A 24,503-nucleotide genomic window follows, 5' to 3' on the forward strand; every position below is an offset into this window, starting at 1 on the left:
AGTAGCTGTGTTGCATTCTACAGACTGAAGTTACTGATAGTGATTCTAGCTCAAGTAAGACAACAATGGATGGACACAAATAAAGATGAAGATGATCTACTAAGTAATATAGACAGTTTACTTTTTTCAGCAGGAAGAAGCTCGTGGACTAATATAAGGCCTAACTGAAAGCATTAAGGACAGTGCACATGGCAATTTCCTGAAGCCAGCTGTATTAATTCAGTCTGGAAAAAAAAGGTTGATAACAATGTTTCCAAGACAACTAATGAAATGTTTTATTAGTTGCCACAAAAACCATCACACATCACAGAAAGACAATGTTTAAAGCAGTGATGGCTCCAAAATATTCACTCCTGCATACATAACAAGTGAGCCGTCTGCATAATGTCTGATCACAAATAAATTTACACACATGGGTAGTGTTAATACTAGCTGTCACGAGGAATACAAGCAATATGAGCCTGTCACATTCATGTATTTATTTTGGACATTCACAAATAAGTAAAATACATATACAGTAGTTCACTACAGTAACACTGTAAAACGTTGGAGTGCCATTTTAAAACAGTCCTAAAACAGTCCTTCAGTTGCATATTTGACCTACTTTTTAAGGCTTTGAGTTTCAGGTAAAATTGTCTTAAAATGTCTGATACAGGGACAGTCTCACTAGTGCTGGCCCAAGGGAATGTGAAGTGACTAGAATTAGAAATGTAACACAGAATGATCCAGTGACTCCTAATCAAAGCAACACCAGTCAAAATCATTTAGTGTTTCTCATATGCACTAGAAACCAAATGCCTCTGTATAAAATACTGTTCACATGGATTTGTAAAGGCTTCTGAAATTGTGTTATAATTTAGAATTATAATGTATCATACGGTTTAGAACTATAATCTACTATTTCAAATGTTCAAATCAAATAGTAATTTGTATTGCATAGAAACGGTACTGAAATCAATATCAGCCACAACAAATGTGGACTTTTAAATATTCATAGGAACTCATGGGAATACATTGTAATAATTTATACTGTGAGGATAATGACCACATACTGAGCGAGACGATAAGAAAGATGATTTAAATGATTTTGTGGCTGTGCTTTTCAAACACATACACTATAATTTCACTCAACTTCTCTAAACCCGTAGATCCAAGCTTTTATCTGAGGCACTTTTGAGTGGAGAAGTCCTGCGCCCTGTGCACTCATGATACAACCAGAGGCCGCCATGTTGAGTTCTATGAAAACATCCCAAACAATGGTTAGCAAAAAGTGCAAATATAAAATGTAGATGTCATTACCAATCTCACCTCTTTGATGGCTGAGGGTTTTTAAGCAATTGCTTAACTAAAAAACAAACAAAAAATTCATTTTGCATTCAAATAAGAATAACAAACTGGAAGATTATGTAATGGTATTATAAAAAGACATACCTTCCACCTTGTTTGGAGGCATTTTCAAAAAACTTTGCTTTCGAGGCAACACTGTAGAGGCAACAAGACAGAGAGCTCACATTACATTTGTCAGAACTAGCAACTCTTCATTAAATATTTCAAATAGTAAAATCAGCAGTGGCTACAAGTCACACACAACTGACAGCTCCAACATGACCCATCTCACTCTGACATACAACAGATCATCTATCATCACGGTTAATGTCATTAGTTACACGTCTACCATTCTCCACAGACCTACCACAGTAACTATTCCTCCAGATCACAAGAAGTCTATTATCTTTTGGGAAAAAAACATGCCGTTTTGGGGGATAACAAGATAATTAACCCATTATCACCTGTAAAAAGTGTCATAATTGGCCCACAGATGGCTGCTCTTCAGATAACATTACTTCTAAAGTACCAGCAGACCAGTGAAAATGTATCATATTAACTTGTTTTATGATAATACAGTACTGTTGGCCTGCTGTCATTGTCTAAATGATGGTTTGCAGTGGTCTGGTTGTGTCCACCTTCATTACACCTAGATTACACTAAAATGACACAGTTGTGATGGAATTTGTTGGAGCTCATTTAAATATCTTGATCTATACAATCAGGAGATGGAGGAATGTTTTTCAATTCTTAAACCTGTGTCATTTGCATCTGACTGAGGGATGTGCCAAAGGGGCTTTTGTGAGACTGAGGAGGACTTACTAGGATGTGGCAGTGGGCTCAGAGTGGACGAGGACTGGACTCTTTTGTGGAGCGGGGAGTCGGTTCGGGGGCTCGGGAGGGCGCACTGGTGGTCTACAGATGACGGGCTTTTCTGTCGATCGAAGCCCCTCTGCAAAACAAAGCCATAAATATGAAGTAGGGCTGGGCAATATTTTTTCCCTTACATTGATGAATTTTTATTAGATTTCCTCTTTATAGACTCTGTGAAGGTTCCTCCTGCACTGAATCCTAGGTAACCAAGTACCCTTTGTGATGTCCTCCTGCCTCATGTACAAAGAACATGGGACATACTAGTGGGATATACCTCATTTCTGCCCAAGGTGGGCACAAAGCATGCCGAAAATATGATTGGCTCACCTCACACAGAGAGACTGAGGCTGTATATTGAATAATACCTTTTGTGTAATTTTTTTTAAAGAAATTGCACAAAATTATTACAAAAAATGTATCATTAAAATAGTATTTCTTATTCTTAATATGTATAATTATTACTAAATAATTTTCCCAAGATAAGATACAATTTAAGTTTTAAATTCTCAAAGTCAAAGACTTGGGCAGGCTCTGGTGTCCCAACTGCTGTAATGATGTTAATCCAAAAACAGTTGATGCACCTCAAGCAGTTATAAAATAAATAAACAACTTGTACAAATAACTGAAATACTATAACATGTAACTTTGCAATGACATACAGCAGTGAAGAGATGCAATGGAACCATACCTTTAGGAGGTCGTCTGTTTTGGAACGATGGGGTCCGGTTTACGGTGACCGGGATCTCTCCATTTGAGAAGGAGGAGGAGTCAAAGGAGTCTGAGGAGCGGTCCTGACGGGTTGGGGGGACAGGTTTGGGCATCAGAGGTACCCGTGGAGGAGGTTCTCTAGGAGGGAGAGGTTTGGTCCGCTGTAGGGGAGTGGGGCTTAAAACAGAGCCATGTTTCTGACCATCTGCCACAGAGCAACAACACAATTAATGTGAAAGGGACAGCCCATTCGCTAGACAAGTAAAAACTGAAAAGATTAGATGGTTAAAATGTTACTCAGTGGGGCTTCTTAGGCATACCATTTTAACAAAAAGTCAAATTTTACATAGAGTTATCACAAAGTCAAATCAGACTTTTCATGCTATTAGGAATATTTATTTTCGACTATTAAAAGACAAACAAAGGAATGGGGTCATGCTGCTAATAGTGACATAACAAAAATGCTCAAATGAGAACAAATGAACAAAAAGGTTTATTTTTTAACTTGATGGTTTAAAAGCATCATAAGAGACAACCACTCAAATTACAGATAAAAGATAATGAAGTACAAATGACATGAATGATGGAGACATAGACTAGCAAATGATGAGAGTTAAAGGGAAATGTTAGCCATCACTTAGGATAATGATGATGGCGAGAAGGTGCTGGTGGCAGTGGGACTACAGAGGAGGATAATTACTCTCTGAATGAAAGTGCTCGGGACTCAGAGCTGTGTAGACACGCGCCGGCCGTTTGGAAATTGTGATTGGTTGTCGTGTTCGGGGAGTAATTCGAGGGGGAGGGATAGGTCGGGCACTGCTGTCCTCCGGGAGACTGCAGAAGATCTGAAAGTGGAGCAACAGTGGTTAAGCTGTGGTGTTTGACCAAATACAGCCTCATGGTCATGGCAACTCAATTCACATCTGAAGACATTAAATGAAGAGAATCAACAACCCAGTGCAGTTGGATTCAGGAGTGTTGTGGTTAGAAGTTGGCAGGTTATCTAAATGTTAATACTGTTTTGAACATTCTTTTCAAATATGCAAAATTCGAATGATGAGCATATCATTTATAATAAATACATTAGCAAAAACAGTTGATTAAAATGAAATGAAAATTAAATCGATTTATGCTGGAAATTTCTGAATAAAGATATTACGCAATAGTTCTGCTCTTGGATAATTTTACATCATTTCACATTTGTTTAAACCTCAACTAATACATTGAAAGACATGTTTATTCACATTTCTATTGGACTGGACATAATATTGTCTAAATATTGTTATCGTGATAATCCAGTGGTGTAAATTTCTATTCAAATGTTTAATTCAACTTGGAACTTTTGGTACTAGATTTGATCAAACTTAAACACACTGGCACATAAAATGTCAAAAATAGCTATTGAACCCTGTGTAGTGATTTATGACAATGTATGTAATTATACCTTTTTGTACTCTTCAATGAGGATCTCCACAACAATATTCTGAAACTTGATGTCCAACATGGCAGCGACAGTCTCCTCCTGTGCCCTCATGAGAGTGGGTCCAAATATGACTGCCATGTTGGAAGGGGTCATCCGGTTTTCATTGCTATGGCCACATACGCTGGTAACAAACAAAAACAGGTGAGTCAAATGTGACCAAACAGAATTCCAGTCAGATATTAACAAAAACAAGAAAGGGAAAAATCCAATAATGCCCGGTCCAAAAATGTGACAATAAAAAAAGTTATTGGCAGTGCTTACTTGACCAAATGTTTAATCAGCATCTCCAGCATCTCTCGATTTTTTTCTGGTAGTTTGTAGACAAGGGTATGGATTTCACTGAGTCGAAAGTCCAAATTGTCAGACTCTGAGAGGAAAAAGTAAAAACAAAGAAAGTAAAAAGGACAGTCAAAAATGGCAACATTAAAATTGCAGTCTGGCCTTAAGGTGGATATAAAAATTTCTCTGAAATCCCCATTGCAAAACAGGTGGCCACCGAACATTTCCTCTGATTAGTAACAACACCTGGTGTCTGAATTGTTATAAAAAGGATATTTGAGCTTGTTTTGCAGAGACATATTACTACAAAGCAAGATGATGAAATGGAAAGATGAGAAGAGTCATCACCATTATTATAACTTAATTGTGGTGGCTTCACATGACAAAATTATATAAAAAGTTTGAAAAAATTACAAAAGCAACAGTATACTCCCAACTGCAATGTACAGGACAGACTCATAAAAAATAATTGTAACAAAAGTAATTTCAATACAAATTTAAATAAACAAAAGCTGAGAAAAATAAACAAACAAAAAAAACAATTTGATTTGATGATTGATAGGTACAAATTCTCCACCATTTTATTATTACTAGTAACTAACTTTTTGATAAAACCCTGCAGCTATTTGTTGAAAATAAATATTACTTTTAATAAGGTTGTCATCATTTGAAATTCAATAACTGCTTTCCCTAACCAGGTTTCCGATAATGCCACTGTATTAGGTTGTGTTTGACTACCCACAATTCACAGATGATTGAAACCTTAATGTCGTGTGATAACTGTAATAATAGAATAAACAAGTCCAAATCCATTTATACTGTAAGAAAGGCATTTGAATAAAAGGCGGGTTCACTGATGGCAAATAAAGTCTATATGAGTTGATGGTTTCCTTAGTAACTGCATAAGTGACAGTTGGTGTGATTTCATGCAATATATAAAAACAGAGAAACATATAATTTGATCAGTTTTTAGAATATGCAAAATAACACACTGCCTTGGTGAGCTTATAAAATACACAACACAATCTTCTACAGCTGGACTATTTAATCACAAAATAACAGCATTTCCAGGAAACTTAAGTCACTGATTGTTTAGACTTCACTCTGACGTCCTGAAAGTATAAGGTTGATGCTATTAAAAGTATTGTATTTTACAGTAATGCAGGCTATAAAAGTAAAAAGGGAGTCACATTTCCTATTGCTTTTAGATGAACTGCTGAACCGGCACTATCCTCTCTACCATGCTGTCATTCGGATTTATAAGTTGGTAAATTTATTCAGTTTGAGTAAGAATACTTATTGACAGGCCGTGATGATTTGGGAAAACTTACTTGCAGCAGACATGAGATCCCTGTGAAGATTGTAGGTCATGAGGGGTTCAGACAGACTCCTGTACAGAAACACAGACACTTGTAAATTGGAGTTACCACCAGGCGAGTTCAAGTTACCAGTTTAAGCCAAGACACAAGGCAGTAGTTAGTCTGTTAAATGCTACAAAAGCAATTTTAGGAAATCCATGTAATCATCTAATTTGGAAAATGTTGTGACTGGCAATACAAATACAAAGATACATTTAATACTGGGGAGATTTTATTGTGAGTCATATTGTTATTAAAAGGATAAATGGGCTCATAGTGTATAATTACAGTTACCATTTATGCATGTAACCAAACTATCCTGTGAGGATAAAGACCAAACTCTAACCAAATTTGATATATAAAAAGGCCTAAAAATGTGTCTTCAAATTCAGTATTAAATAAAAAGTCAATGGTGTTCTATGGAGGTAACATAGGACATAATCACCTTAGATAAAACTTTAATGCACTTGTTATAGTTTTCTCATCCCAGTCTGTGTTCTGCAGGTCCACATCTCCAGGGTTCATTGGACCTAAGAAGAGACAAAAGAAACACAACTTACACACTACCACTTTTTTTATTTTTTTATTAGATTTTAATGTATGAGCTACTGTGTCCAAGTAATTTTTTCCATTGTGGATTGTGTTGCTACAATACTAAAATTTCAAACTTGATTTAATAACTTAATAACAAACTTGAAAAATAATAAAAACACTCTGTCATTTGGATGTGATCAACATTAAATAATAGTACTTTATTTTCTATTCCCACATGGCCTTATATCTATGTAATCCCTCAGTGGTCCAAGTAGGTTTCAGAGTGGTCAAAGGGCATATACTAGTCTGTGTGCTCTTATACTTCTTTGGATATATGTCATTCAAAAGCTATTCAGAAAAGGTTCACTTCTGTCCTGCGAATGCAACTTTTTTAGTATTGACACATGCTCAAATGAATATCTAGTTTTGTATCAATTATTGTCTGATTTTTGTCTAAATCTAATTCTACATTTTATTTTTTTTTCCTGGTGGGGGCAAGTGGACTGCTGTACCGTCATTTTATTCGGGTGCTACTAATTTCTAAACACAACAACATTTTTTGGAAATTCTCTTAAAATGGGTACAAGCAAATATGTTTTAATAGGTGGTGTCCACTGTGACTCAACTCTCACTAAACAAAACTAGGCAAACCTGTTGTATCATGTTAGATAATCAGGTAGCAGCCAATCACTACATAGAAAAGAGCACGGACAGAGGAAGCACGCATTTTACGGGCTTAGTACCTTACCAAAGAAGGCATTTAAAAGCTTCTGCACTTGGATGTTACTGCCAACTGTTCGATAAACTCCTTCTTGTGTGACTGCTGTGGAGAGACAAAGGGAAGGAGATGGTTTTGAAATGAAGGGCGGGAGGCTGGAGGGAGACAGTGGAAATATACTGCACAGTTTACTTCATAGACTAGTGAGGACATACAGATGTGGTTTAAAGATTACGACACATCAGAAAGTGACAAGGCCAGACCAATATGCAGTGAGTGTAGAACTTTAAATTTTATTCAACCAAATTGTAGTTATTTGGGAAAAAAGAAAAAAATGAATGAAAATTTGTTAAAATGTTGAGTACCGTACAGAATGTGAATAGTTGAGTTGTTTTTAAAGACATAATTACAACAATTTTAAAGTATGTTCAAACCTCTTCAAAGGGCATGTCAGCTCAAAACAGTGAGTGCAGCCTGCAACTCAACTACGCCCCCTAAAGAAATACTTGCATGCTTACACATATCAAATACAAACACTAACCTTTAGTTTCTATGTAATTGATACATCTTCTCACAAACTTAAATCCAATTTCATTCAATTCCACTGCAAAAGAAAATATACTACAAATTAGTTCACACACCTTGATGTTGAACAAAAGACTTCAGATTGTATTTGCAGAGATAACTTTTGTGCAAGAGTAGTCGCTTACTTTCAGCTTGTTTTTGAATTGGGGAATGGTAGATCTGAAATGAAAAACGTAAAAAAAAATAATAATAATAAAAAAATGAAAACAGCTGTAAAAACACTGCCCTCGTTGGTCTTATGTGATTAATGACATGAAATGAATAGTTTCTGAAATGGAAAGAAATACTTAGGAAATCTTTCAAGAAGGCACAAGGACACAGTCTAAAGAAATGGCTGAAAAAGTCATTGACCAGATACACATCTTCTTTTGATTTCGCCCTTAACTTTTAATTATGTTAATGTTTTTGTTTTTATGTTTATGTTTAAATTGTTGTATATATGGATGAAACAATGGGATGGGGTGGGGGGTTGTTCTTGTTTTTAATTATTGTATTGTAATTTTTCTGTTGCATGTGAAGCACTTTGTGCTACATTTCAAATGTATGAAAAGTGCTATACAAATAAAGTTTGATTGATTGATTGATTGAATTACAGTTAGATTTTAAAATGGGAACCGTTAATACACAATCCTGGCATTATCCTAAAATAAAAAAGCACCAAAACTATTACAGTATTAAAGCCCCTAACTCCACAGTAAAAACTAAACTATAATAAAAGGTATCAGCAGGGTTGTAGCATAAGGTTTATATTTGTGTTGGAAACATATGTGCATGACCTGAACATAAGCGTCTTAAGGCCAGTGGTAGAAGGTGCACGTAGTAAAGTACTGTATTTAGACTTTTTAGGTATCTGTACTTTACTAAAGTCAATTTTAAAGTGGATACTTTTTACTTTTATTTCACCACATTTGAGAGCTTTTTTTTTTTGGTGTGCTTTCTGTTTTTTTTTTAATTTTTCATATGATTTTAAGGGGGTTTACATTTTTGTGGTAATGCCCTGGCTAAAAGCTTTTAAATTGGTCTTTCAGCAAACCAAAATAAATAAACTAAATTCATGAGAAAAAATAAGAAATTTATTCAACAGTTAACTAAAATATATATCTTTTTAAACTACATTTTAATCAATTAACACTTGTGTGAAATACTTTGACTTTTTAATCTTAAAGTACATTTTTAAACAGGTACTTTAATATTTTTATTGAGGTAGATTTTTTCATGTGATACTTTTGCTTGGGTATCTTTTTGCCTCTGTATCTGTACTTTTACTTAAGTAACAAAATTGAGTACTTCATCCACCACTGCTTTAAGGCACTGGCTGTTAATGATAAAGTGTTGTTGAAGTGATCCTAATCATATTTTAACCTGACAAAGTCTAAGAGAGTTTGCAGATATACTGAAGCATAGAGTGAATGAGGAAGTAATGCAGGAAGTGGTTATTTTAAAAGTGTGGCCTCTGCGTCTTTCACATCCTCTGGTCGAAGCCAAGCCTTATCTATTCTTTCCACAACTGACAGAGCCGCAGCTACCATTTGCTGTGCTGTGCCTAAGATTAAAAAAGAACAAAAAAAAAGGATATGCACTACACAGGGTTACAACTGAATATGTTGTTAATAAAGAATAGAACACTGGAAAATTTAGATATTCTCCCTTTAGGGCATTCAAAGTATATCATCTCAAAATAATAATAATCCCTTAATGATTTAACAGCATTCACTCTAAAAATATACCCATGTTGATTTCATTTGTAGAAATTGAGTGTCCGTTGCTTTGGTTGATTACATTATGCAGGTGTTACGCAGGAGATAACAACACCATCTTATTTATTAATTTACTCACAGGTTCTTTTCCATCCATGGCCTCCATCCACAGCTTTCTTTCTGCCTCTGAAGGAGCTTGGAAAGTGACAGGAGCATTTCTATGGAAGCAGTAACAACATGCACAGGTTAGCATTCAGGTAGAGATGGACAACTTGCCATTTAATTATTCTTTTTTTTTTGTTGGTAAGGCTTTTATTATCAAACCACATTAACAAAGTATAAAGTACATCTCAAATTCGATAAAATTTTACAGGAGATATTAAGTCAAGAGGCAATTTGTATGTTTCATAGGAAGGCCATTTAACAACTAGTAAAAGCAGCATCTGTTAAAACGTTCGTGCCATCTGGAGATCTATTGTATTCTATTGATTTTAAAAAATGTCCGGTATTGTCCAGTATTTGGATGAATATAAAAGATGTGAAAAATATAATACCAAGATTATTACAGCATTTGTGGATAGAAGAGATCCGCAGTGAGGAGGGGAAAAAATAAATAAACCTTTAATTTTGGTGTTGCAAAATTAAAATGTACTTTAAGTGTTTTTACAAAGCAGGACAATTGTGATTCAAGTGTTAAACAGTTGAAAAATAGTTTTATTTGACATTGCTGAGTTGGGTTCATAATCCAACCAGTTCCTCATTATGTTGCCCAGTTCACACCAGCAGCAAATTAGGAGCTCATTCAGAGACATTTTCAAGCACTTAATGCATAATTCAGGCACCTCTGAAAGCTTTAAAAGACCCCATCAACATTCAAGCAATTTCAAAGATTTCAAGAAACTGCCCCTAAATATGACATGGCCGCCTGTGGCTTTAGTGTCTTTTGGGGGAAAAAATCACTTTGTACCAAACAGCCTACTTATAAAATCATGAAGTTATTGTGTTCATTGTTCTGAATTTAGAAATTTGCCATCTGTTTCTAGCTCTATGCCGATGCTCTGGGATTGTTTGGGCTACAGTCCATTTAGCCCTCACATCATGTCCTTGTAAGCCACCTGTTCACCTCGCCATTACAACCTGCTTATCCTACAAGGCCTAAGCGACTCCACATTCTCCTTTCTCAGAGTCACACTCACCTCTCCAATGCCTCTACGTCAAAGCAGAAACGCTTGTCTATGGACTCTGACTTTCGGCGAAAGCAAGCCTTCAATGTGAGCTGTGTATTTGGCTGTAAGAAAAGCACAAGAACAGTAGCAATATGAGTGAATCTACAAGAACAATGAGTATAGGAATGCTAGTTTGTTCAAATACAATATAAACCTGTTTGACTGTAGTCTTTTGGTCACAGGGAATCATAAATAATTGTCGCCTTTCCTTGTGATACTTGCAGTAGTATTTCACCCATGTGACACCCAAAGCCCCTAAAAAAGAAAAATAGTTCAGGTTTTACTGTTGCTCGCTAATGCATTATACAGAGCAGTATTAAGAACTTGTGTTATTAATAATGTATAACACAGTAATGCCAAATGTTTTTCCTTGGCAGGCCAAATCAAAAACAGCAGTCCAAGAGGCAAACATTTTTCATATTTTTCACATAAAATAGTACATTTGTCAATAAATTGGCTTTAATTATTGTGCTTCTTAGGGTCTGGTATGGGCTCGCTTTCATTTTAGCACAAAATGTAATCAAATTAGAAACTTAGAAAGTTCAGCAGACCCACACCCGCCAAATGAGGGCCAAGTTTGCCCCATGAGCCCCACTTCAAACACCCCTGGTATAACATAGCAGGTGGGTTTGTCAATATAGCTGGGCTCTATAAACCGGCACACTCAAACACAATTGGGGTGCATGAATAAAATGCACACTTACACTTTTCTTGACAATACAAGTATCCCTCCATGGGCAGTAAACTGTGCATCTGAATAACTTTGGTTGGGCTGGTCATCCTCTTCATGAGCTCCTCCAGCTCCTCACAAGTACTCTCATAGTGGTTTCTGGTCTGCAAACCGTAACAGAGAGAAAAGTAATAGCACAATATCACAATGTACTACAGCCTTTAAAATGCAGAACCAACATTTTGTAGGCTCAGCTGCAGCTCCTGTTTGTAGGGCATGAAATCCTGAGTCATTTCCACCGTCAGATTATTGAGTGTCAAAATGCTGTGAAGAAATGCCAGAACCTGTCCCAACAAAACAAAAGCAGCGTAAAGCTATATTATGTGACATTTAAAAGTTATTGGACATTATTTACGAGGTGGGTTAGCTGTGAGGTGTAGAAGAACAGTGGGTAATGACTCACGGGTTCAACAACATCAAACTTCTTTCGGTCCTGAACCTGGTGGATTTGGTAAACATACTCCACTGAAGCTTCATAGAAGTTCACACGCTCCTTGTCAAGCTGTTCATCAGCCTGTCAAAAACATTAATTATTTATTAATAAAGTACATTAAGAACATTTTATCTACTCATAATTATAATATTGACCTTTATTTAACCATTCAAACATGATTGGTCTAAATGAAAATACATTAATACACAATTTACTGACCTCCTGAAGTTGATTTTCCTTCTTCTTTGAAGAAAGACTTAAGTGTTTTTCTAATTGTGAGTAATATTTTTCACTTTCCTTCTCAAACTTCTTTTTCTTCTCCTGAAAGTCAAGTATTAGTATTAGTATTATTATATATAGCATTCATTATATAACCAACTATAACGTTTATGCAATAATTATACAGTACACAGAATGCATGTGTAATATATGTATGTAGTGTGAGTGAAACATAATTTGTCTCCCAATATTAAGTTAACAAGTGCGACAATGTGAAAGATATACTTCTAATGCATGTGCTTTACAGACGTTAGAGGAAAGCAGCCCCCTGTTGTCACACAGGTGAGTATGTCATAAACAGGTTTCAGGAAGTGGCCTGTTGTGTCCTGTCTTTGTGTGCAACTCAGGAAGATGATGCATCTGCAATGTTTTTAAACTAGCCTTCATTCTGAGACACACAATAGGTCTGAGCTGCTAAGAGTGCATAGGGCAGCTGGCACTTACTTTAGTTGCTCCTATTTGCTCCTTTCTGAACTTCTCCAAAGGTTTAATGAGCAAATCAGATGCATTTTGAACCTGTATTGAAAACAAATTGAACCCATTTTAGTATGTTTTGAAGAAGTGATTATTAAACATTAAATGTAAGGTAATAATGAATATCACTATATCTTTATAAAGTCCAATCTCCATACAGACAGCCACATTACAACACATTAAGTGGATGCTATAATTATCATCACTATATTCCTTATTCATACAGTCCCTTTACACGAGGTGTTGGATCTGGAAAACCCAGTCAAACAAGAAGTTCTTCATTCCTAGAAAGTAAAAATTGAACCCACAGAACTCAACTTAAAATGGACAGAGGTAATTACTTCTCTACAGTGAAAAACAGAACAAGAGACAAATAATGTGAAACCAAACAGTGGATTTGCAACCCAGAACAAATAAGAAAAACAGGAAACACATTAAAGGAAGTGAGAGCAATATATCAACATAATATTTGATTCCAATTAACCAACACAATTAGTACACGTGTATATTGAATGACAGATTAAACGAGAACAAACAGAAACTTTATCCCACATGCAGCCTACAGGAAGTACTTGAGGTTTCTAATATCTAATAATGAGGGAACATTGGGGAAAGCTGATAACTCACCAGCATCATCCTGTCATCCTCTACTTCCTGCAAGAGTCCAGCAAACTCCTGAAAGGACTGAGCTGAAATAGAAAAACATGTGTAGTTATCTATGCATGTCAAAGTTTGAAATACCATGGGCTTTAAGATACCGTTATGAAGGCATAAACATGTATCGTCAAGTTGGGATTAGTTTGTAGTAAAAAAAAAAAATAGGAGAAGTACAAGAATGTGATAAAGACATACACAGCCAGTCAAAATGTTTTTGTTTAATGTTTTTTCCTTTATCTTTATCTTCTTGATACTGTAGTCATCAAAACTATGAATGAACATATACGGAATGTAGTAAACACAGAAGTGTGAAATAAACAAAACAAAACAAAACAAATTTTTCTTGAAAATAGCCCCCATTTGTTTTGATCACTGCTTTGCACTCTTGGCATTCTACAAATGAAACCTGACAAGATACAGCTGTGAAGTGAAAACCATTTCAGGAGACTTCATCATAAAGTTCATTGAGAGAAGGCCAAGAGTTTGCAACGCTGTCAACAAAGTAAAGGGTGGCAAGTTTCAGGAATGTGAATTTAAAATATAAAACATTTAGAGATATTTCACTTTTCTGGCTACATAATTCCATAGATCTTGCTTACATATATGGTCTTGCATATATTTGATGCCTTCAGTATGTTTTAACAATGGAAAAAGCAGAAGATGTGTCCACATTTTTGACTGGTATATACTGCAAAGTAAATGTCTAGCTTCAATCAAGTCAATATCTTGAATGAATATTAAAAAGTGGGTACGAAGGATCTCATCTTACCAATGTTAATCTCGTCATCGGTCAAACAGTCACCAATGAAGTCAAACTGAAATGTGTTGAGGGTCTGGGAAAACTTCTGAACAGCAACAGAATATGCTACAACATAAAGATAAGATACACTTTATTTGTCACACAGTGGGGAAATTAAATGGTTGCAATGGAAAATTTAAAAACAGCAAGAGAATAGGAAACAGGCAATAACAATCAAGATAACTAAATTACAATACTTAACAAAAGACATAAAATGAAACACAACACTGCCAGCAGAATAACCCTAGGCTACAAAAAACATCAAAACAATAGTGGATATGACCATGGTTATGTACAGGTGGATGACACATGTTCAGGGCAAGCAGTGTAAAATATATAGTATTGTGTAGGGGAATTTAAAATCCTTTAGGAGCATTTTTGTCTTTAGTATATATATGTAATCTGTGCTGACATCCAACAGGCAGTATGTGGTATTGGAGTGGAAAGCCTATGTAATACATCACCCCTGCACCGCCTGGTCTGCATTAGGAAAAAAACAAAACAGAGCCAAGAGGAGCACAGAGTTTTCAGTCCAAAGATCTGGTAAAGAGCAAATATAGTCATTATAGTTAAAAAATATCTGTCTTAGGGTGATTTCTGGCTAAATTGTATGTTACTAAATAATAATTAGACAACACCTTAACAAGATTTTTGAGAGATTGTCATTTTTTTCCAATCATCTGGATGGAAAAAACAGTATTTGGCACTGATACAGCCTCAACAATGACTATTTGTTTTCACATTTGGATGACAGAAACACATCAGAGTGATCCAAACAAAACTGACAGTGTGCCCTTATAGATGTCATCCCAAATAGAAGTGCTCGACTTTATCTGTGCCTATGGTGCTTTTTATTATAGCTGAACTTTTCTAGACTTGAACACGTGACAAGTGAGGTTATAAAGAGGAAGCACTGCAGCACCTGGATCAGTGCAAATGGTTTAAATAACAGTGATTCTTCTGGCACATCTGCTTCTTCCGCCTGGCCTTTTTCTGTGGGCTGCGTCTCCCAGGGGACCACTAGCACCTCCCCATGCCTATCCCACCCACATCAATATTGTAGACCCCTAAATGGCCCCATTGATGCTCAAACATCAACTACACTAGCCTTTTACACAATATGAAATACACATTATTAACCTGCAATCGTGCATAAAAGTGTACCCATACCCTTGATTGTGGCGATGACATTAACGCCATCCTTGATCAAGTCTTTCAGGAATTTGCTGGTTTTCTCCACCTCCGACTCGTAGCATTTGAGAGTCTCCCTGAACTCGGGACTGTCCAGATAGCAGGCACTAAACTCCAGAGGAGGGTGGCCCATCTTGCAGACAGCAGCACAAGAGTTCTTTGAGTAGAAGCGGACAGAGCCACGCAGGCTTCTACGGCACTACGCACGGGTCATTTCAGCTCAAGCGCTGCACACTGGACCGACAAGAAGCGCGGACCATAGTGGCCGTGGGAGCCTGCTACAAAATACCGATAACAGCAGCGCAAGGTTTATGATTACGTCCACTTCCTGATAACGTGTCCACCGTAAAAGCAGAAATCCCTCTCGTAAGCGCTACTTTTTCCTAGTTGCGGTGTGAAGAGGAGCGGCAAAAGTGCGGGACTGGTCCCATTCCAAAGCGTTGTTAGCTGTCAATACCACAGTGTCCGCTTCTTCTGCCTGTGCGTCTTCACGACAACGCACACATAATCCACGTGAACAAAAACCTATATACTTATATAAAAAAAACGTTTTCCATAAAAATGTCTTTGCTAATATATTATTCCTTTAATAAGCTGCACTGTTTGACAAAGAGAGTAAAACAAAGCTAAAGGACCCATGCCAATTGGCCACACAGTCACTCCCACCCAGGAGTTTCTTAAAGGGGCCACTCCTTCTCAGCAGTCTATGATATCAGCCACAGACTATATATTTGGTCTTAGTCAATTAGGCTATGTGATAGATAGAATATCTGGCAAGACTATATTAACAGATGGGGCCCCAGTAAAGCAAAATCCTACAAATGAATTGAAATGGGCTGACATTTCATGGCACACCTGCACGTGACTGGGTGTGTCTCAATAACTCAAGTCCATTTACTTTCTCGTTCAACCACATTCAACTAGAAGGCTTACAGGCCGCTTATGTGTGACTCTGCTCAATAGGTTAGCCTATCCCACAATCGTGTGCTAACATTCTGTTGTTTACACATTTCAGTCCAGTGTGTCATATAGCCAGTTGTTTGTTGTGAATATTCCAGTCACTTAATTATCCCAAAGATTTCTATTTCTATGTTAATATCCACAATGAACTAGTTTATAATGACCTCTCACATATTGTAATAGCTCCAAATGTCCTCCAGATGTCATCCTTTAGACTGTGTTGAGAGAGAGAACACTATGCAGTAGGAGTATGTTAATATACTGGACAAAAAAATGACATTTTATAGATTACAGAAGACTAACAGTTATTTTATGTAGTAGGCTATACATAATTCCAGTGTACTGAAAATCATATTTATCTATATAACCATTTCACAACTTTTAACATTTCACTATTTTTAACAGCAGACCTTTTATTTTGGAATATTTATCCTCAGCTCTCTCTGTGCCAAATTTCCACTTTGCTTTATTAAAAGCTTCCCCTCTAAATCACTACATGCATTATTCATGCCTGAAAAAAACAAGCTTTGTATCCATCCCTCCAAGTGATTTTTAATTTTTTTTTTATCTCGTGCAATTTTGCACATAGTCCACATTTTTACTAAGGCTTAATATGCCATTTACATTTTAACCAATTAAGTGGATATTTTAAAGTCATTATTGCAGTCTTGGGTGGATTTTTAGACAGTTTATCAGTTATAAATAAATTGATAAATATAAATTTGAGCATGTTCAACAAAGGCCTATTTGTGATGACTACAAACAAACCTCACTAAACCCTCACTACATGTAGGCCTAAAGCTTCTTACAGTCATAGTTTGAACTGCTGATTCTCTGGTTTATGTGACTTAACCCACTGAGCCCAAACTGTTTCATATCGTCGTCAGTATGAGCAGCATCAGTGATTTGATGTGATGATAAAAACTTTCATTGAACTTTGATCATTCTTTGTTTCAGGCCATTCTTGTGGTCTCCTGTTCCACATCATGCGTCAAACTGCCCTTTGCTTCCTCTCCCTGACCCTGCACAACAAGGCCAATGCCCCCACTCAGATTCCTCAGATGAAAACATTTGATGGGATTTCTATTGCTGGTTGTTTGGCCGCACTAAATGGCTCTGTTGTATGCAAATGCTGAAGCATATGACCCCGCCAGTGCTGGGCAGCGGCTAGTGTGAGGGAAATCATTAGCAATGCAAAGCCATGGCACTCTGAGACTCAAATTTGGACTATTTTGTTAAAAGTCAATAAGCGCAGCAGAAGGTAAGTTCATTGTGATAAAATATTTATAACGAGAGATTAAAACTGAAATTGACTTGGCTTGTGAAATGCTTACTAATTTCAGCAGATAAATTATGTTCTGTTTTGACAATCAAGTAAGTTTTTTATTCTTTATCATTTGTATTATTTGTCATATTAAATGTAGAACTGTACAGTATTAAGTTACATGATATTCCAGAAAGAATCGTGCAATCAGTAGTCTGATCTGTGTGGCACTGGTTAAACCGTGTCACATGACGTGTGGTACCAGACCTTGGCGTTTTGGTCTTAAATGGAGTGCCAACAGCAGAGGGGGCACATGGACTGTGTTCGTTTTGGGATTCACTTGGATGCCAAAGCTTTGCCTCAGTATCATCATCTACACATCTTTCTATGACTCTGAACCCTCCTGCTAAGCCCGGTAACCACTGACTATTAGTTTACCCATTAAAGCCAGTATCAGCTAAAACTAAATTGAAACACAAATAATTTTTAGAGCAATTATTTTAGTAAGTAAAGTAGAATTTAGGTTTAAAAGGTGTAGAAATGTGTCATTACAACACTGGTTTCTCTTCACTAGATCAATACTAATATAACGATTGCAGTGTTAAAAATCAACATAAACTTTCTGGCATAAATTTGTACAAATCTCTGATGGGTTACAACCCATAGCAGATACTGTCTTGAGTTGATACATATTATTAAAATAAACTGAAATCTAAAATGAACCTTTTTTATCTTTAAAAATTCTTAATCTTTATTTTATTTTAAAAGGTGTATGTTATTTTTTTCTTTCAGAGCTGGAACCAAAGATGAACTGGGCTTCCTTCTACACTGTGATTAGCGGGGTGAACAGACACTCCACTGGCATCGGGCGAATCTGGCTCTCTGTCCTGTTTATATTTCGTATTTTGGTGCTTGTGGTTGCCGCGGAGACAGTGTGGGGTGATGAGAAGTCTGGGTTTACCTGTAACACTCAACAGCCCGGGTGTGATAGCGTCTGCTATGACCACTTTTTCCCCATCTCTCATATCCGCTTGTGGGCACTTCAGCTCATCCTTGTCTCCACCCCTGCCCTGCTGGTTGCAATGCACGTAGCTCACCGTCGCCATATTGACAAAAGGATCTGCAAACTGTCAGGAAAGGCCAGTCCCAAAGACCTGGAACAGATAAAAACACAAAAGATGAAGATCACTGGAGCACTATGGTGGACCTACGTCATCAGCCTGTTGTTTAGGATCATATTTGAAATAACTTTTATGTATTTGTTTTACATGATTTACCCAGGATATAAGATGATACGGCTGGTGAAGTGTGACTCGTACCCCTGTCCCAACACGGTGGACTGCTTCGTGTCCCGTCCCACGGAGAAAACTGTCTTCACTGTCTTTATGTTAGCTGTATCAGGGCTGTGTATCCTGCTCAACATCGCAGAGGTAGTTTTCCTGATGGCAAAAGCCTACAGTAAGCATTTAGGTAACAATGGAGAAACAAGCATAGGAGATTGGTTACGCCACAAAATCTGAACAAAATCTGTGAAAAGTTGAAAATGTACTTAAAGGTGCACTGTGTAACTTTCCTGGGAGATTTCTGTGGTCATGTGGATAATTGCTTTGTCCGTAATGTTCCACAGTACAGCATTCAACTTGAATAAATGCAAGAGTTTTTTATCACTACAAAAATGTAAGAAAAGCATGCATTTGTACACTGAGTGGGGTCAACTCTCAGCAGATATGACCTGTAAACTTGCCTGGGGATGCCACTTGTTGGTCTCTGTGGAGATGGTCATGTTTAATACCATACTAGACCATCAAGACAAAATATTAGCATAACCATGACAAGAAGATGGCGGGCCCAGAAAAATTACATAGTGCATCTTTAATACAAATAGAGGGTTGTTTGAATATACTGTAGCTTCATTGTGCCTTAACCCTGGTCATGCATCAATAAATAACAAAACTATTCAGTGAAGCCTTTTTATAATGTGGCTTTTAGAACAAAGATTTTATACTTATTCCATCACATAACAATCCTAAAAGTCACAAAATGCTTCAGGTAAAAAGGTATTTTTATTTTATTTTTTTAGGAATAAATGCTGTAACTTTGTGTGGCAATATCTGCATGTACAGATCTTAAGGAATATGCAATGTGTCTGGATTTTTTTAATTGCTGGTGATCCTTAAAAGTGTAGAGCACAAAATGTTGAAATGAGTTATATCAAGATTCAATGTATTTGATGGCGGAGAATGTTACTTGTGAGGGGATTCTGGGAAGGTTGTGTGGTGAGAAGGGGTCTGTTGCCGAGCAGTGGCATAGCTCTGGTTTATACTTGTCTACAACTGTTTGAGTTTTTGTGTTTAAGTCGTTGCCTTTGAGTTTATGACTTTAGAGTCCTCACTGTGTTTGTTTATGCTATTTTTGTTTTGTTAAGTTGTTAAATCATAAAAAATAATAAATATTTAATTGACAGAAATATTCAGTCCATTAAAGGTTGTGTTGTAAAACCATGTATTTTATGCTGGTGCCAATAGTGAGAATTGACTTTGTTTAATTTTGTGTAATAAACCAATGATTAAACTACACATTTTTATTTTAAGCCGTATGCTAATTTGTAGCTTTCAAATGTTTAAATGTCAAATTTGAAAACTATTTCTACTTAGTTTCAATCAAGGCAGAAGTTCTAATGAGCATTACAAACTTTTGAAGACACCTGCCCAAGCAGTTAATCTGCTGACAGTAAATCTGTGGAGCGGCATTTCTGCTTCAAAACAATTTGAGCCACAGTCATGCCGGAGCCTGTGTATGATTCTTCTCAGCTGTCGGCAGAGGCCTGAACACAGACGGAAAACGTGATGAAACGTCACATCACACAGTGGCAGCACGGCCATCTTTAGCTGGGGTCCACAGTGGTCCATGGTGGTCCTGATCAGCCACCTGTGCACAAACATCTCAGGCATAGTTACTAAGTCCTCCTTTCCAGGCCAGAGTGCATAGTTTATCAATAGCCTCTCCATGTTAGGGTCAATGTAAGGTGACAATAGTGACCCATCCGGCAGCTGAACATGCTGTGGCACAGCATGAGGGCACTTTTTATGGAACACATCAAAACTACTAATACTAATCATTCCTGTTGGATAAGAGAAACTCATATATAATTTATTTATATAGATGTTCTATGATCTCACACTCATCAAGTGAACTGAAGCAATTTAGAAATAATAGAGTGAGGTAGAAGCCATTAGTTATTACAGGAATCTTAAAAACACCTCAACTAATGGATTTTAATTTGAGTAAGTATGATGTATTTTCTTTTATTTTGAAATGCCTTTATGATTCTGATTCTGTGTTCAGACCAATTAGTTTAATCACCTAGTGTGTCACAGTAATAATATTAAAATTAAGAAAATAATAGTACACTGTGAATACATTTTATGCAACTGTTGTAGGAAATCTTGACACACAGAGTATTTTGGGGTTAGGTCACTAAAGCTCAGAGACCACGACAGAGACAACAAAACCACTCCTATCAACATCAACTCTATTTAAAGCTGGCTGACTTGAAGACTGCTCTGCTCTTTGACTGGACACTCCAGCTGTCACTCAGCCACAAGTTACACCTCTCGAGTACTGGGCTTTATAATATTCTTCAGGAGGGAACTTTCTCAGCTGTGTCCTGGACTCGTCTCAAAGGAACTTTTAGTTTTAGTACTTTAGACAACTCAACAGGTAGGATCTTAAATTAATTTTTTTTTCCAACTCTTTTACCTTTTTGCTTTGGACAGTTGCCCTCTCTATACAGAGGGCCACAGAGAAGTGGCTTTTGCTGGGATATGAACATTAGCAGGTATGTTTTCATATGAAATCACAACATCCAGAATTTTAACTTATACCATAGTTTATACCATAGTTTTGCCGATTTTCAAATCTTGGGCTCTGTATGAAGCAAGTGCTCCTCCACCTCTTAAAAAAAGCTCAACTATTTTTAAAGGTACGATCTGGCATGCAGTAATGAATATGGCTGAATATTTTAAACTAGAAACCTAAATCAAGGGTCAGTGTTGCAACAGTGCTGCTAATGTGTCACAAGATCCATAGAGGCTCCCCAGCCTGCTGCAGGGCTTTCTCTCACACAGCAATCTGTGTCCTGGGCCTTTTTATCAGCAACAGTGGATAGGTCACAACCTTTCAGAGCACAAACAGTGGATTCATGATTATTTACTGATTGAGATGGGCTTTCGTTAGTGTGGAAGCTATAATGAGGCTTGTCTGATAGATAACATAACTGATTTTTTTTGGAAAAGCTTTCACAGATTGAAGTGTAATAATAGTCTGTGTTTGTTTTTTGAAATATTAGTCAAAAAGAGAATGCTTACTTCTTAAAGATGATTGTTCATCTTTTAATTGTTTGTATCTCTACAGACGCCTGTTCTGGTTTTCCCAATAAACTCGTGTGGTTATTTGAGGCAGTATGGGAGACTGGAACTCCCTGGGGAAGCTGCTGGAGAGTGCCCAGGAGCACTCCACTGTGGTGGGGAAAGTGTGGCTGACAGTGCTGTTTATCTTCCGGATCTTGGTTTTGGGCACGGCGGCGGAGAAGGTGTGGGGAGATGAGCAGTCTGGATTCACATGTGATACCAAACAGCCCGGTTGCCAGAATGTCTGCTACGACAAAACCTTTCCCATCTCACACATCCGCTTCTGGGTCATGCAAATCATCTTTGTGTCCACTCCCACACTGATTTACCTGGGCCACATCCTGCATCTCGTGCGCATGGAGGACAAGGAAAAACAAAAGGAGAAGGAGCTCGCATTGCAAAGTGAGAAACAGCAACAGTTAATGGGCACAAAAGCCAAAAAGGCCTCAATCAAAGACAAACAAGGTCATGTGCGTTTGCAGGGTGCACTACTCCGGACCTATGTCTTCAATATTATTTTCAAAACTTTGTTTGAAGTGGCATTTATTATAGCTCAATACTTTTTGTATGGCTTTCAGTTAAAGCCCATGTACACCTGTGACCGCTGGCCATGTCCCAATGTGGTGAACTGCTACATTTCTCGACCCACTGAAAAGACAGTGTTCATCCTTTTTATGCTGGCAGTGGCTTGTATCTCTCTGCTGCTCAACCTGGTGGAAATGTACCACCTCGGCTTCACTAAATGTCACCAGGGTCTCCGCTACAGACGCAACAAGGCCCGCCTCGAGGCAGCCAAGCCCCTGAGTGACAGTGTGATTCCTTATGTGCATGGCTATAACTACTATGGAGGCCACAGCGCGCCTGAACCCTTCGCTCCAGAGCCCAAATACAGCCTACAAGAGCCTTCTGCTGCTTACAGCCCATACAACAGCAAAGCAGTGTACAAACAAAACAGAGACAATCTGGCAGTAGAGAAGAGAGGCAAAACTGAAGATGACAGATATGAGAGATACGAGAGGAAACCGTCTAATGCAGGTTTAGAGTTATTGCTACTGGAACAACAAAGAAGAAACAGTGTGTCCAGCAAACCCAGTACCATCAAGAGCAGGATGGATGACCTGCAGATCTGAGGACTTAACTAACAAACTTTGCTGCTCTTACGGTACCACTTTATAATAACAACATTTTAATTATTCTTAATAAAACATGAACACAGACTAAATTCATGAATTTATAATAAACAAATAGTTTATTAAAAATGTTTCAGGCTTGGTTACTTAATTAAGGGGTTAGGTGTTTGGATTAGGGTATTATGTAGTTACTAAGCCCGAAAAATTAAAATCATTAATAAACTTTAATAAACTTGTTCATTATGAATTAAGTTTTATTCATGCTTTATTAAGGATATTAAATTGTTACCACTGTTACTTTGACCTAAACTGCACTGAAATGGCAAGAGCCAACTGTTTAAAAACTTTTGATTAACTTGAATGTCATAAATGACCATCAGTCTTTTGGTGACAGATCCCAAATGACTTGAGAATGTTTTTGTTTACATATTGTTTTCCAATATAATATGATATAAAAGAATGTGAATACTTGGTTTTAAATTTCAAAAGATGTGACTGATTTACCGGATAAAATTGAGGTTTCTCTGTCTTTTTTGTTGTTGGACAGACAGACGTCAGGCAATTTTTTTTTATTTATTTAAAAGACCTCAATTTTTACTTGAAATAAGCTTAAGTGTTGCTTTAATGTTGTACATTTTGTTATTTAAATTATTTGTTGTTTAAATAAAGTGATTACAATATTATGTTACTATTCTTTACCAATTAATTATGGTAACAAAATACGGTACTCACTTGGTTTTCAGTGATCATTGTATTAGGGTAATTAAAAACTTAATTTGCCGGATGACGTTGAGTGGCAGGACAGTGACTGTGATCTCAACAGTGCAGGAAGAAGCTCCACCCTCAAATGCAAAAATCTATGACTTTCTCTGCAAAAAGATTATGATTTAAAAAAGAAAACTTAAATTCTGTCAATTTGACAAAAGTTTGAGAGTAAAACATCATTATTCCAAAACTCCACTGGGACTTCTGTTTCTATAGCTAAAATATTTCTCGTGCAGTCTTTAGTTTAGTGTATCATTCATGACTGAATGGGGTAGGGGACACCGATTTTTTTTTTTTTTAATACAGCCTAAACTCTTGGTTATGGTCTTGATTACCATGACAGAGGGCTGGAAATTGGAAATGATAAATGATTTGTTAAAATTAGACCACCTGCTCAAATTAATTTGCTGTCTAGAGATAGGCTACTATGCCCGGTTATTACACTTTAATGAGATAAATAACACATTTGGCTACTCTACACGTATCCTTAGATATCTAACAAACTGCTAAAAGTTGTAGCCTAACATACCCTACATTTTACAGTTGAGTAAATATTCATGTAAAATTGACTACTGTCCTGTACTGACCTGCTTCCAGGTCTCCAAACGTCCAAGGCCCTGCTGTC

General features: G+C 36.9%; 3 protein-coding genes across 3 annotated transcripts; 2 read left to right on the top strand and 1 right to left on the bottom strand.

The window, feature by feature from the left end:
• Positions 1 to 250: 250 nt before the first annotated feature.
• LOC110168075 (oligophrenin-1) lies at positions 251 to 16,033 on the bottom strand. The gene is made up of 24 exons (XM_020933480.2): positions 15,330 to 16,033; positions 14,130 to 14,225; positions 13,331 to 13,392; positions 12,674 to 12,745; positions 12,170 to 12,271; positions 11,921 to 12,031; positions 11,697 to 11,801; positions 11,492 to 11,621; positions 10,942 to 11,042; positions 10,758 to 10,849; positions 9,701 to 9,779; positions 7,990 to 8,023; positions 7,821 to 7,883; positions 7,310 to 7,384; positions 6,473 to 6,557; positions 6,001 to 6,059; positions 4,652 to 4,757; positions 4,352 to 4,511; positions 3,608 to 3,752; positions 2,888 to 3,112; positions 2,149 to 2,278; positions 1,432 to 1,482; positions 1,309 to 1,345; positions 251 to 1,236 (listed from the first exon to the last, which is right to left on the bottom strand). Exons 1-23 carry the CDS (start codon positions 15,481 to 15,483, stop codon positions 1,342 to 1,344), a joined length of 2,241 nt encoding a protein of 746 aa, XP_020789139.1. The 5' UTR covers positions 15,484 to 16,033; the 3' UTR covers positions 251 to 1,236; positions 1,309 to 1,341.
• A 2,341-nt stretch (positions 16,034 to 18,374) lies between these two features.
• gjb1a (gap junction protein beta 1a) lies at positions 18,375 to 19,735 on the top strand. Its single transcript, XM_020933573.2, has one exon. It carries the CDS (start codon positions 18,381 to 18,383, stop codon positions 19,092 to 19,094), a length of 714 nt encoding a protein of 237 aa, XP_020789232.2. The 5' UTR covers positions 18,375 to 18,380; the 3' UTR covers positions 19,095 to 19,735.
• Positions 19,736 to 22,036: 2,301 nt separating this feature from the next.
• LOC110168182 (gap junction alpha-3 protein-like) lies at positions 22,037 to 23,716 on the top strand. The gene has a single exon (XM_020933603.2). It carries the CDS (start codon positions 22,037 to 22,039, stop codon positions 23,111 to 23,113), a length of 1,077 nt encoding a protein of 358 aa, XP_020789262.1. The 3' UTR covers positions 23,114 to 23,716.
• Positions 23,717 to 24,503: the final 787 nt, after the last annotated feature.

The sequence above is a fragment of the Boleophthalmus pectinirostris genome, unplaced genomic scaffold (assembly GCF_026225935.1).
Source record: "Boleophthalmus pectinirostris isolate CB_2022bp ecotype Guang Dong unplaced genomic scaffold, ASM2622593v1 HiC_scaffold_12, whole genome shotgun sequence".
NCBI classification, from domain to species: Eukaryota; Metazoa; Chordata; class Actinopteri; order Gobiiformes; family Gobiidae; genus Boleophthalmus; species Boleophthalmus pectinirostris.

Excerpts from the sequence above, each read along its gene's own strand:
- gjb1a (XM_020933573.2), top strand. The coding sequence starts at position 18,381 with ATGAACTGGGCTTCCTTCTACACTGTGATTAGCGGGGTGAACAGACAC.
- LOC110168182 (XM_020933603.2), top strand. The coding sequence starts at position 22,037 with ATGGGAGACTGGAACTCCCTGGGGAAGCTGCTGGAGAGTGCCCAGGAG.
- LOC110168075 (XM_020933480.2), bottom strand. The coding sequence starts at position 15,483 with ATGGGCCACCCTCCTCTGGAGTTTAGTGCCTGCTATCTGGACAGTCCC. Across the intron at positions 8,024-9,700 it reads CCATGGATGGAAAAGAACCT|ATCTACCATTCCCCAATTCA; the intron begins GTGAGTAAATTA and ends TTTTCATTTCAG. Across the intron at positions 7,884-7,989 it reads AATTCAAAAACAAGCTGAAA|TGGAATTGAATGAAATTGGA; the intron begins GTAAGCGACTAC and ends TTTCTTTTGCAG.